The sequence below is a fragment of the Brassica rapa genome, chromosome A04 (assembly GCF_000309985.2).
Source record: "Brassica rapa cultivar Chiifu-401-42 chromosome A04, CAAS_Brap_v3.01, whole genome shotgun sequence".
In the NCBI taxonomy this organism is placed as follows: domain Eukaryota; kingdom Viridiplantae; phylum Streptophyta; class Magnoliopsida; order Brassicales; family Brassicaceae; genus Brassica; species Brassica rapa.
Genome location: NC_024798.2, coordinates 13185264 through 13198106, shown reverse-complemented (window position 1 = coordinate 13198106; position 12843 = coordinate 13185264). Strand labels below are relative to the sequence as shown.

At 38.0% G+C, this 12843-nt stretch overlaps 4 protein-coding genes and 2 pseudogenes across 4 annotated transcripts; 5 read left to right on the top strand and 1 right to left on the bottom strand.

Moving 5' to 3' along the window:
* The first annotated feature begins 90 nt into the window (after positions 1-90).
* LOC117133431 (putative methylesterase 19) lies at positions 91-3482 on the top strand. The gene has a single exon (XM_033289588.1). The coding sequence runs from the start codon at positions 148-150 to the stop codon at positions 568-570; it is 423 nt and encodes a 140-aa protein (XP_033145479.1). The 5' UTR covers positions 91-147; the 3' UTR covers positions 571-3482.
* On the top strand, positions 2604-3482 carry LOC117133432 (annotated as a pseudogene).
* A 228-nt stretch (positions 3483-3710) lies between these two features.
* Positions 3711-5161, top strand: LOC103864476 (methylesterase 4-like). The gene is made up of 3 exons (XM_009142223.3): positions 3711-4598; positions 4674-4811; positions 4880-5161. The coding sequence occupies exons 1-3, from the start codon at positions 4233-4235 to the stop codon at positions 5159-5161; spliced, it is 786 nt and encodes a 261-aa protein (XP_009140471.1). The 5' UTR covers positions 3711-4232.
* On the top strand, positions 5160-6823 carry LOC103864477 (annotated as a pseudogene).
* Positions 6824-7554: 731 nt separating this feature from the next.
* Positions 7555-9555, bottom strand: LOC103864474 (GDSL esterase/lipase At2g23540). Its single transcript, XM_009142221.3, has 5 exons — positions 9022-9555; positions 8699-8829; positions 8355-8603; positions 8023-8278; positions 7555-7909 (listed from the first exon to the last, which is right to left on the bottom strand). Exons 1-5 carry the CDS (start codon positions 9317-9319, stop codon positions 7686-7688), a joined length of 1158 nt encoding a protein of 385 aa, XP_009140469.1. The 5' UTR covers positions 9320-9555; the 3' UTR covers positions 7555-7685.
* A 498-nt stretch (positions 9556-10053) lies between these two features.
* LOC103864473 (cell division cycle-associated protein 7) lies at positions 10054-12555 on the top strand. The gene is made up of 5 exons (XM_009142220.3): positions 10054-10567; positions 10755-10988; positions 11355-11438; positions 11551-11680; positions 11780-12555. Exons 1-5 carry the CDS (start codon positions 10296-10298, stop codon positions 12332-12334), a joined length of 1275 nt encoding a protein of 424 aa, XP_009140468.1. The 5' UTR covers positions 10054-10295; the 3' UTR covers positions 12335-12555.
* Positions 12556-12843: the final 288 nt, after the last annotated feature.

Here is a 12843-nt window from a genome sequence, read left to right as displayed (position 1 = left end):
ATCTAGCAGGGACAAGAAGAACAAACTAATAGTCAATGTAGTGTTGGTTTAACATTTTCTGGATGTCAGAAAACGACCAAAAGCTAACAGTCAGTATACAAAGAGGAGAGCTGGGAAACTAACAAACTATATAAGTATTAAACCAAGATGCAGAAAGTTAAGAAGGCAATGGAGAACCAGAAGCGTTTTGTGCTCGGCCATGGGATCTGCCACGGCGCATGGAGCTGGTACAAGGTGAAAACACTGCTAGAAGCTGCAGGGCACTGTGTATCTGCTATTGATCTGTCAGCATCGGGAATCAACACGACCAGAGTGGAAGAGATTCAGACGTTGAAGGACTATTCCAAGCCATTGTTAGACTTTATGGACTCATTTCCCTCAGACAAGAAGACAATTCTTGTCGCACATAGCCTGGGAGGAGTACCGGCTGCTCTCGCTGCCGACATCTTCCCTTGTAAGACCGCTGCTATTGTGTTCTTGACATCTGCAATGCCTGACACCAAAAACCCACCTGCTTACGTTGTCGAAAAGGTACATCAACAGATCAACTTACTCGGTACAATATCTTGAAATGACTATGATATATGAGTGAAATGTACAGTTGGTCGCAAGCATTCCACCAGAAGAGTTCTTGGACACAGTGTTTGGATGTTATGGAGCACCTGATTGTCCTCTAGAGACTAGTCTTCTTGGACCAAGGTTCTTAACCAAGAAATGTTATCAGTTGTCTCCGGTTGAAGTAAGACTTCAAACCAAATGAAACCTCTATTTTTAAAGCTCGAAATGTACTATATAAATTGTTGAATGCTGTCACTGGTTAGGATCTTGAACTGGCGAAAATGTTGGTGAGGGTAAACCCTTTAGTTACAAATAATCTGGCAGGGACACGAAGCTTCAGTGAGGAAGGGTATGGATCGATTCCACGTATCTATATAATATGCGAAGAGGATAATATAATACCTAAGGAATATCAGCACTGGATAATCAGCAACTTCCCGCCAAAAGAAGTAATAAAAATCAAAGACGCTGATCATATGCCAATGAACTCCAAACCCCAAGAACTCTGTGCTCGTCTCTTGAAGATCGCACATACGTATGCATGAATAAACCTCAGCAAAGCAATTATAAACTTCAGCTTCCACTACAACGACAAGCCATAAGAGAACACAGCATGTATGAAAGTTAAGAAAGTGATAATATTCATTAGAAAAAAAAAGACTTTTGCAACAACCTCTTGCAGAATAAAAGTTATTTTTTCTGCCATGGAGCTATTCCAATGTACCACACATAGACTTCTATAGCCAGAAACATGCTTGATACACACAGATTAACCAACATAAAGATTCATACACAATCATACTAACGGGAACTAACTTGACAGCCAGGTAAAGAAACAATCAAAAGCCTATAACTTTTCAGCATCTATCATTAAAGAAGTGCAAGAACTGAGAGAAACATTAATCTAGGCTACCAAGACACTGAAAACATTAATCTTATTCAAAAAAAAAAAGACACTGTAAATAAGTATACTAAATCTAAAGCAGGTGAACTTGAGAATCCGGGTAAAGAGTCCATTTGATACTGTAATTCACTAGCTTTTTATCGTTTCGTATACAAATATAATTGACTTTTCTACTACCATATGTTGTGTTCAAAGTGGACAAAACCATTTCAGAGTAATGTCAATGGAGAATAGTATCCAGCACACTTAGTGGTAGATCATATAACCGTGTTCTGCAAGCCGCAGTTACTAAGTGACCGTCTCTTGAAAGTCGCATACAAAATCACTTCAACTAGATTTTATTGAAAATATGTATTTGGATTAGGTACAATTTAAGTAACTCTAAATGTCAAGACTTTATTGCTTTCTGTAGTTGAAATAGTAAAATAAATAAAAACTAACTGTCTATGATATAACAAACTAAGTCCCACATTGGAGAATTAGACAAGGAGTGTCTAATATATAAAGAGATGTCCAACTCTAATAGTACGAGGCCTTTTGGGATGTAAACCAAAAGTAAATCCATGCGGGCTTGCCAATTAGGCCCAAAGTGGACAATATCGTACTAATAAGATAAGATAGAGTTGGACACGGGATTTCGCAATCCCAACAATTGATATCAGACCGGTTGACGAGAAATCTGCAAGAAAGACCGAAATACCCTTTGAGTGATGAATGGGTATCCTATGAGTTAGGAATGAGAGGTGTGTGGCAGATATCGAGTCAGAAGATCCTGGAAGTCAATTGTGGGACACGAGATGAATGTGATCCTTAGTTTGAAGGGGAGAATATGATAAAACAAACTAAGTCCCACATTGGAGAATTAGACAAGGAGTGTCTAATATATAAAGAGATGTCCAACTCTAATAGTACGAGGCCTTTTGGGATGTAAACCAAAAGTAAATCCATGCGGGCTTGCCAATTAGGCCCAAAGTGGACAATATCGTACTAATCGGATAATATAGAGTTGGACACGGGATTTTACAATCCCAACACTGTCAATGTAGTGTTATGAATCTCAGAAAATGACCAGAAACTAACAGTCAATAAACTAAACATCAGTATAAGTGTTGAAGCATAATGCTGGAAGTAAAAAAAGGCAATGGAGAAGAACCAGAAGCGGTTTGTGCTTGTCCATGGGCTCTGCCACGGCATGTGGACTTGTTACAAGGTAAAAGCGCAGCTGGAGGCAGCCTCCAGGAGGCTGCAGGTCACAACGTTTCCGTTTCCGCAGTGGATTTGGCTGCATCAGGTATAAACATGACCCCTTAGGAAGAGATTGAGACTTTAAAGGATTACTGCAAACCGTTGCTTGAGCTTGTGAGCTCTCTTTGCTCAGACAAGGTTATTCTTGTTGCTCATAGCATGGGAGGAATATCCGCAGCTTTTGCAGGTGACATCTTCCCACATACGATTGCTGCTTTTGTTTACTTGACAGCTTTCATGCCTGACAAAGAAACCCACTTGCTTATTATGTTTTACAAAAGGTAAATGATTTGATTGCACTGTCTGATCTCTTCCAAGTGATTCTCTGAGCTATGGGAAACCTGATCGCTCTTTAGAGTTTTCTCTTTTGGGAACAAAGTTCATGGCCATGTATTTCCATCAGCTCTCTCCCCCAGAGGTATGACTCCAAGCTTACTATAAATCTCTACTTCAACTCCCAAAAGGACTGCTAGTAAACACTGTTAATCTTTTCTTGATTGTTGCTTGCTTGTTAGGATCTTGTGTAGAGGACCTTTAGTGAGCAAGGTTACGGATCCGTCACATTTATATATATTATATGCGGAGAGGACCTTGCAGTACCTGAGGATTACCAGCGTTGGATGATCAGCAGATAATATGGCTATGTTCTCCAAGCCTCAAGAATTTTGTTCTCTTCTCTTGGAGGTTGCGGATAAATAATACCTTAAACAAAACTGTAATCATCACTGTGAATAAGTAGGAACTTTAGCTTCCACTGCTCAGCAAGGAAACAAAAGAGAATGAGAGATAATTACAAGACAGCATTCTGAGGTTCTTCATTTCAATGATGACCAATTATTGAAGTCATACATATCGCTTAGGTTGTTACAAGTCTGTACTAGGGATTCTTCTTACTCCAACTTCTTATATTTTAGTGCAAAAGTCTTAGGGTTCATGGCTTTTACCACCGAAAGTACAAAAAGGTTGTAAAACAAATCTTCTGTGGTATGAGATTGTTGATCTTTTGTATTTACACTTTAACCTTGTCTGTACACAAAGTTGGTGGGTCATGGCTTGTCTGAATACAAACAAGGTTGGTGGAATTTTTTTGCCCACCCCAAGCAGGCTCCAAGAGGTCAAGAGTATGATACAAGACCTAAGGAATGTTACATTCATTTTGAAAAATGAAGAATATTATCCATCTGGTCTTGTCTCTTGGGATCATCGCTGCAAATTAGTAAACGATAAACGAATATACATAAAAACTCTGTTCTTTCTTTTTATCCAATGAATGTAGAGGAAATTTCATGTGACTAGCTTCTCCATTTGAATTCATGAATCTGTGAAAATGTTCTTGGAGTTTACGGAAAAGTTATGAACATTTGGCACTTCTGTTCAACCTTTTAGAAAAATGCCAAACATGAAGAAACGTTTCTTTTTCCGAAAGCACTCTACCACACATTATAATACCATAAAAGGAAATATTCTTTTTTTAATAGAAGCAATATTTATATAGAGCAAGAAGGATGAAAAAAATAAGAAGGCAATGGAGAACAAGAACCAGAAGCGGTTTGTGCTTGTCCATGGCCTATGCCACGGCGCATGGAGCTGGTACAAGGTGAAACCGATTCTCGAGGCTGCAGGTCACACTGTGACAGCAGTAAACCTAGCTGCGTCGGGTATAAATACGACCAGATTAGAAGAGATTCAAACACTGCATGATTACTGCAAACCATTGCTTGATGTTTTGAGCTCGGCTGATGAAGATAAGGTGGTTCTTGTTGCTCATAGCATGGGAGGAATATCCGCAGCGTTTGCAACTGACATTTTCCCTCATAAGATCTCTGCTATTGTCTTTGTGACATCCTTCATGCCTGACACAACAAACCCACCTGCTTATGTTTTCAAAAATGTACAATAATGATTCTATTACACGGTTCTATCTCTTCTTACAAGTGATTTTCTGATGTATGAATGAAATATGCAGATGATGGCAAGCATTTCAGAGCAAGATTGGTTGGATTCCGAGCTGGGGAGCTACGGGAGACCTGATCATCCGTTACAGTTTGCTCTCTTTGGACCAAAGTTCTTGGCCAAGCATTTGTATCAACTTTCTCCAGTCCAAGTAAGTCTCATCAGCTTCTCTTTTACAGCTACAAACAAGATCTTGCTAGTAACATTTTTTTTGTTTAGGATCTTGAATTGGCGAAAATGCTGCTGAGGGTAAACCCGTCAGTTACGGACAATCTGGCAGGGACAAGAAGCTTCACTGAGGAAGGGTACGGATCGGTCACACGTATCTACATCATATGTGGAGAAGATAATGTGGTACGTGATGATTACCAGCGTTGGATGATCAACAACTTTCGGGTAAAAGAAGTAATGGAGATCAAAGATGCTGATCATATGCCAATGTTCTCCAAGCCTCAAGAACTCTGTGATCTTCTCTTGGACATCGCAGATAGATATGCATAAGAGAAACCTGCGGTTGTGAAATTGGTTATGTATAGTTACAAGTTACAACATATAATGATCAAATAAGTGATGGGAGATCAAATATCAAATATGTTGCTTATACCAAAAATGAGTTCTTAAAAAAAATTTATCTAATTTTGTGGTCTAAGATTATATCCAATCAAGAGGTCAACCAACTAACTCCATAAACTGTACAAACTTTACACTATAAGTCAATATAAAGTTGGTGTACGATTCTAAGACAACGACCTCTAACTAACAGTCGATGTAATGTTGGTTTACCATTCTATAGAAAGAGTATAAGTGTTGAACCAAAAAAAAAAGCTGAAAAGAAAAGGCAATGGAGAAGAAGAGTAAGAAACACTTTGTACTTGTCCATGCTGGATGCCACGGCGCGTGGAGTTGGTACAAGGTAAAACACTTATAGAAGCTGCAGGACAATGTGTATATGCTATTGATCTGGCAGCATCAGGTATCAACACGACCAGAGTGGAAGAGATTCAGACGTTGGAGGATTATTCCAAGCCATTGCTAGAGATGATGGGCTCGCTTGCCTCTGAAGAAAAGGTGATTCTAGTCGCTCATAGCATGGGAGGTATACGGGCTGCTCTCGCTGCCGACATCTTTCCTTGTAAGACCGCTGCTATTGTCTTCCTGACATCTTCGATGCCCGACACCAAAAACCCTCCTGCTTATGTTTTCGAAAAGGTACATAACAATGATTCAGTATAATATCTACAAGTGATTCTGACGTATGAGTGAAATATGCAGTTGATTGCAAGCATTCCACCAGAAGAGTTCTTAGACACGGTGTTTGGAAGCTACGGGACATGTGATCGTCCTCTACAGACTATACTTTTTGGACCAAAGTTCTTGGCCGAGAAATTTTACCAACTGTCTCCAGTTGAAGTAAGACTCCAAGCCTAATCAAACCTCTCTTTCTCTAGCTCAAAATGTAACAATTTTAAAATAATGTCACTGGTTAGGATCTTGAATTGGCGAAACTGTTGGTGAGGGTAAACCCGTTAGTTACGAATAATCTGGCAGGGAAGAGAAGGTTTAGTGAGGAAGGGTATGGATCGATTCCACGTATCTATACAATATGCGAAGAGGATAATATAATACCTAAGGAATACCAGCGCTGGATAATCAGCAACTTTCCACCAAGAGAAGTTATCAAGATCAAAGATGCTGATCATATGCCAATGATCTCCAAGCCTCAAGAACTTTGTGCTTGTCTCTTGAAGATCGCAGATATGTACGCATGAATGAATAAAACCTGAAGTTGTCACCCAAAATCAGCTTCCACCACAATAATTAAGCCATATGGGAATAAATATATTATCTATATGTATGAAAACTAAGCAAGTGATATGTTCATATAAACAGTTTTATGGATAAATAATTGTAAATTGTAAACACTGACATTGTAAATTGTATTGGGCATCGGATAGCTCCATCAGTAACTTTGTATAACAATGTACTAAACTCGTAAACGTAAGGGGAATGTGAAAAAAAACATAGATTTCTTTTTTTTTTTGGGTCAGCATACATTTTAAATTTTTAGTACATCTTCTTAGGGCTGGGTAAATAAACCGTACCCGAAAATCCGAACCGAACCCGATCCGATAAAAATGAATCCAAACCAATCCGAACCCAACATAAATACCGAATGGATCTTGTTTTCTGGTATTTTGGGTTATGGGTATTATCCGAACCGAACCCGAACCTAAATGTATATCCGATAAAACCCGAACCATTTAAAATGACAAAAAAGAACTTCTACCAAATATGATCTAAATTCTTAATATGTATGCAAAATACTTTAAGATATTATTGAACTTTTAAAATAATCATCTATTATATGAAGGTTGATGGTGGAATGTGGCGGTTGAAGCCTAAAGTTTTTAGATTTTGGTTTTGTTTTCATTGAATAATGTTTCTCATTTCATGAGAACTTAGTTTTTGTTTTATGATTTCATTTATCTGGTTTTCTTTTTATCAATAACTATGTTTATCTTTTGTTTGATTTTGAATGATAACGTTTGATGTTTTTTCTTATTTTTAAATTGATTTTACTTATGTTTTGGCTATTAAAATATGTACAAATCATGTATTTTAAATCCGAAAAACCGATTTCATTTATGTTTGAGTTACAAAATAGGTACAAATCAGTTATTTTTAAACCGAAGAACCGATTGGGACCCGAACCCGAAAGTACAATGGGTTATACCAATCGGGTTTACATACAAAGATCCGGTATAATCCATTGTACTAAACTTCATTTACATACAAAGATCGGTTTACATACAAAGATCCGGTATAACCCATTGTACTTTCGGGTTCGGGTCCCAATCGGTTCTTCGGTTTACGTACGATACAAACCCGACAAATACGGTAATATTTCATTCTCACTTAAATTAAAGCTAATCACATACATTTACATACAAAGATCGGTTTTTAACTTTGCGTAAAGCAAACCGTAAATGGAAGAAATGAAGTGTGGAATCTCCAAACAATCAAATCACATATCTCTAAGTTTACTGAGATTAACCGGAGAGATGACTTTAACATCACCATACAACAATTGCTTCGCAATGATAACATTGGCTGCTTCACTCGGATGATAAGGATCCCAAAACACATACTTATCCCTTTCCTCGCACATACTCGATGTCGGTCCGCACGGTATTATACCCGCGAACTGTCCTCCATTACCGCAACAAGCCTTTGTCGCCGTTTTGAACCCTACACAATACTCATTAACTCAAGGCTCATAACGAGTATATGTATATAGATACTCATTCCAAATATTACCGACACCCGAAAACATTTCTCCGGGAAAAAAAATGAAATATTACCGTATTTGTCGTAATTAGTAATGAGTTCCATGACGAGATCGTAGACATTGGCATGCACGAACATTGCTCCGGGAAGCTTCTTGTTTAGGTCCTCTAATAAAATCTTAAGTCGAACATTGTATTGATTTGCTAGCTTATTAGCCAGATCTACACACTCATTTTCATTTAGTTGATTAATCGTTTTCTGGTACGGTATGCATCCGATCGGTCCAACGTTCCCGATAACAAACTTTCTTGCATCCAATTGATACAACCTCTGCATTGCAACCATAAACAACCATTAACTGTAAGCTTAAAACATTCTTCGGACCATTCTTTTTGTTGTTGCTTACGGTTAGTTGGTCGCGAAGATGGTCGAGCATGTCGTCAATAAAATTATCAGGAGTTTGAGTGAGCCGTGTTCCAACGGAGAGAAGTGGGAATAGATAGTTGTTGAGGAAGTCGTTGGCTCCGATTGTGATGGAGAATATTGATTTCTTGCTTATATACTCTTTTGCTTTCTCTTTTCCAAGTAAGTCATCGAATTGTTTACGTGTGGTGTTGAAGAAATCGACTTGTACATCCATACCTAATCTGTTCACCTACCAAGTAGTTTCATTTACACCCAAAAAAAACACAAGTTAGAACTTTAAAATAAGATGTAAAACATTATCTAAACATATTGATTAAAAATTACAAAGATTCTTCCGGTTGCATTCATGATTCCTCCTCCTCCGGATGCGTAATTCACACCGGCTAGTAAAGCTTTTCCGGTAGCGTTAGGTGCTAAGAATGGGATAGCATAATTCGCTGATCCAAGTTCTTCCCCTGAAATATCATTAATCAAACCCTTCATATAAAAAATTAACATAAGTAGACGAAATAAACATCAACATAAACATTAAGGTATACTCGAGTATAACTGAACATCATATCTGCACTAGGGGTGTATATATATCATATGTCGTTTACTATTTACTATATATGCATTAAAGAATTGATAAAAAAAGGTGTATGTACCAACGATGTCACCAATGGTCCGGCCATTAGTAAACCGACCGGTAGGGTTGCCTCCGGAGGCTTTGAAGTCGATACCATTAGGCTTCATGTTGGCCCTAGACAAGGTCGGTAGATAGTTATTATTCCCAGCATCGACTAGAGAATCTCCAAATATAAACGAAGCTCCTAATCCTCCATTTTTGTTATCATTGTTGGTAACTCCACGGCCAGCAGATTCCACTAAAGCAGCGAGAGTTAAGAGGAAGGAGAAAAAGAAGAAGAGAGACACGTCCATGTCTCTTCTTGAACTGGAAGCCATATCTCTCGACTTAAAGAAACTTAAGTGTTTCTTTTCAGATTTATATAATAAAGAAGAGTTTGGGATCGATAGGAAACTTGTGGGACTGTGCTTCAAGAATTTTTCTAGTGGTGGTTCATCAATGTGGACTAGTTTTTCCCTTTGCTTGTGAGAAAATAACGACCCGGCATTTGATTCGTTGAACGCTTGAGTTCTCTGGATTTAAAGTAATAACTAAATTAAGAGCCTTAAATTAATCCAACCAAGTAGTTCAAGTCTGATGGACAATAAGTTATAATATCAATTTCCAATACGAAAAGTAACTACTGCTAACATTATTTTATCATAACTTTTTACAACCAAAATACAATTTTTTTTTTGGAACTACAACCAAAATACAAATTGTTTTATTTTTTATTCATATATGTAAACTGTAAAAAAATGTCAAAGAGACGATGTAACAATATTGCAGTAACTTTCTTAAATTACAATCATGCTTCATTTTTTTTTATCATATTTGTGAAATTTTGTCAAAAATCAGAAAATCAGAAAATGAGAAAAAAAGATTAGGTGTTAATCTGGTCAAGAAGGTGAGACTCATTTTTTGCAACCTTACTCAAAACTTGAAACTTTATTATTCATTTGGACATTATCTAAAAATTCGATATCGTTCCTTTTTCTGTGATTTGCAGAAAGTAGGTATGGTAATTTTATTTAACATTTAAATAATTATTTTTATAAAATAATAATTTCTATCTTCTCCACTATTATCCAGCTGTATTGCATTACAAAGTAGCAATTTAGAAAAAAAAAGAAATTGAAGTACCATCAAATCTCTTCAACACATTTCCCCAAATTCATGCCCATTTTCAAATAAAAAATCCGACCGTTGCAGTCTTATCTTTAAAAACAAAAAATAAAACTCTTCACAGCAGTGAGAGACGAGAAGACAAAGAGAGATAGAGATCAGTGCAATCTGAAAAGCAGTGTCATCATCATGCTCGCCATGAGAACAGCAGTGGAAGCTTCAATGCCCAAATCAAACCCTAATAATCCACCAGAGATCCAAGGAAACCCAAAGGCCTCTCTCTACGAACAATGCCGAGAAGAGAGGATCAAAGAGAATCTTCAGCGCATGCAGAACCTCGGCATCTTGAATCTCGCGAGAAAACTCCAATCCGAGACCCGACCCGGTAAAAGATCGTTCGGCAACTCCAACCCGGCTCCGAAATCGACTCCTCCCACCGCTCCTTCCCGTCGATCTTCCCGGTATCATCTCCTCTCCCTCTCCCTCTCCGATTGAAAAATTAGGGTTTTGCTGGAGAAAGTTGGGGGTTTTTCAGTTTAAGTTAGGGTTTATGATTTCTGAAATTAGGGCTTACGATTCCTCTGTTGAAATTAGGGTTTATCTGTTGAAATTGGGGTTTTTGATTTCTGGGTCGATTCATTTTCTCAGGTTGGAGAACACAACTCCTGTTACCTACAGCGAGAGAGACAATGTGAAGGGTAAAAAATCTAAAGGAGAGAGGTTGTTGATTTTTGAAGGCCCGAGGGTGGAGGTTTACACAGAGGAGCATGAGAAGCTGCTTGGGAACACGGAACGAAGCTGGACTTGCTTTGTTGATGGCTATGGCAAGGATGGAAAGAGGATTTATGATCCCTTCAAGGGCAAAACTTGTCACCAGTGCAGGTTTACTCTTAGATTTAACTCCCAAGATTCATACAGCATTAAGTGGATTAAACTCTTAGTGTTTCCTTTTCTGTTATAAGAGAGAACTTGGTTTCGCATCTGTTAAAACGAACTTGCTCAATGCTTCAGTGTGTGTGTGTTTTAGAACCTCTGAATCTAAGCTGAAGACAAGTAAGTACTAACAAAATTGATTTAATGCTTTAGTGTGTGTTTTTAGAAACGAACTTGTTTTTTTTTCAACTCTTTGAAACCAAGTTGCTTAATGCTTTTACACAGAAATTTGAATCCAGTTAAACCAAACCTCCAAATATGGGTAACGAAATTGCTTAACGGTTCAGTTTGTGTGTGTGTGTGTTTGTTTTACAGGCAGAAAACGCTCGGTCATCGGACACAGTGCAGTGTATGCGACTTGGTCCAAGGACAATTCTGTGGTGATTGTTTGTTCATGAGGTGACTACTCTCCTTTTTCTTCTCAAACACACATTTGTGTAAGAAAGATCACTAGCAATGTAGTCTTTTTTTCTTGTTGGTGTTGAATGTGTTTTATTTTGTTGATGAATAGATATGGGGAACATGTGCTTGAAGCTCTTGACAATCCAGAGTGGGTTTGCCCTGTTTGTCGCGGGATTTGCAACTGCAGTTTGTGCCGGAATCATAAAGGATGGGTTCCAACTGGTCCCATTTATAGAAGGGTGCGTTATTCTTCTTTTTATATCGCTCATTTGCTCTTTATCTTGTGTTTATGTTACTTTTGAATAGACTCAAGATTTGTTTCTTGGTATTGTTTCTAGATAGCTAAACTCGGCTACAAGTCTGTGGCGCATTATCTGATTCAAACCAAACGGGCGCAGAGTGATGATGCCACCCCGAATCAAGCTTCTGCAAAGAGATCACTCTCGTTTCAAGAAGCAAAACAACTTCCGGACATTGCTGATGATGATGATCTCCCTAATGAGGTACCGGAGCTTCAGATTATGGAAAGTCAAAATGGTGATTCCTTGAAGAAAGAGGAAGATGAAAACACAGCAGACGAGAATCCGAGTTCAGCTAAAAGGTCACTGAGCTTCTGCTTGCCTTCGGCGGATGATCTTCAGGTCATTGGTGATCTTCCAAAAGCTCATGAAAAGACAGGACAAATATCAAGTTTGGAGCCAAAGACCATAGGTGACTCGGTGAATACTGGAGAAACGAGAAGTGAGAAGAGAACATCTCGCGAACCTAATTCAGAGAGCATTGGCAGCTCTGTGATTACTCGAAGCAAGAGGAAAGCGGCTCTTGAGGAACCTAATCCAGATAGTATTGGTGCAAGACTAAGGCAGCGTCGAAGGAGCCTAAGTGGCCTTTAGATAGAAAGCTATCTCTCATTCTCGCTCACATTTCCCCCCTCTGTCATTTTTTTTAGTGTTGCTCCTCTTCATAACTTAACCCTCTTTTGTTCCCCTCTCTGTTATGACTCTCTGACTCTCTCTTTTTTTTTTGAACAAGCGTCTCTCTGACTCTATGTTATGTGTTTTGGTTGCTTGTTCAAGCTCCTTTACAATATTAACCTCTTTTGTTTCTAATGATTCTGATATAGTAGTAACACACATCATAAACCTAGTTGAATTCATTTTAAATTGGTCTTGGTTCTATCAGATTCCACTTACCCAAATCCTTGTTTGTGATTCAAAAGTACACACTTTAGTTCACAAACATGGCAAGTTTAAACAATTTCACCAACAAAAGTTTGGTGAAATGATTCAGAAGCATAAACAACTCTATAAAACATAAAGAAGTTAAGAGGAGAAAAACATAAACAAGTTAAAACTATCAAATAACAACATTATAAAATTAAGAAACATTAGTTAAACTTCAA

What these genes read in the sequence shown, in the direction of transcription:
- LOC117133431 (XM_033289588.1), top strand. Translation starts at nt 148, where the DNA reads ATGCAGAAAGTTAAGAAGGCAATGGAGAACCAGAAGCGTTTTGTGCTC.
- LOC103864476 (XM_009142223.3), top strand. Translation starts at nt 4,233, where the DNA reads ATGGAGAACAAGAACCAGAAGCGGTTTGTGCTTGTCCATGGCCTATGC. An exon ending in CTGCTTATGTTTTCAAAAAT is followed by an intron (nt 4,599 to 4,673) that starts GTACAATAATGA and finishes TGAAATATGCAG; the next exon opens with ATGATGGCAAGCATTTCAGA. An exon ending in ATCAACTTTCTCCAGTCCAA is followed by an intron (nt 4,812 to 4,879) that starts GTAAGTCTCATC and finishes TTTTTTGTTTAG; the next exon opens with GATCTTGAATTGGCGAAAAT.
- LOC103864474 (XM_009142221.3), bottom strand. Translation starts at nt 9,319, where the DNA reads ATGGCTTCCAGTTCAAGAAGAGACATGGACGTGTCTCTCTTCTTCTTT. An exon ending in GACCATTGGTGACATCGTTG is followed by an intron (nt 8,830 to 9,021) that starts GTACATACACCT and finishes ATGATATTTCAG; the next exon opens with GGGAAGAACTTGGATCAGCG. An exon ending in TACTAATTACGACAAATACG is followed by an intron (nt 7,910 to 8,022) that starts GTAATATTTCAT and finishes AGTATTGTGTAG; the next exon opens with GGTTCAAAACGGCGACAAAG.
- LOC103864473 (XM_009142220.3), top strand. Translation starts at nt 10,296, where the DNA reads ATGCTCGCCATGAGAACAGCAGTGGAAGCTTCAATGCCCAAATCAAAC. An exon ending in AAAACTTGTCACCAGTGCAG is followed by an intron (nt 10,989 to 11,354) that starts GTTTACTCTTAG and finishes TTTGTTTTACAG; the next exon opens with GCAGAAAACGCTCGGTCATC. An exon ending in GGTGATTGTTTGTTCATGAG is followed by an intron (nt 11,439 to 11,550) that starts GTGACTACTCTC and finishes GTTGATGAATAG; the next exon opens with ATATGGGGAACATGTGCTTG.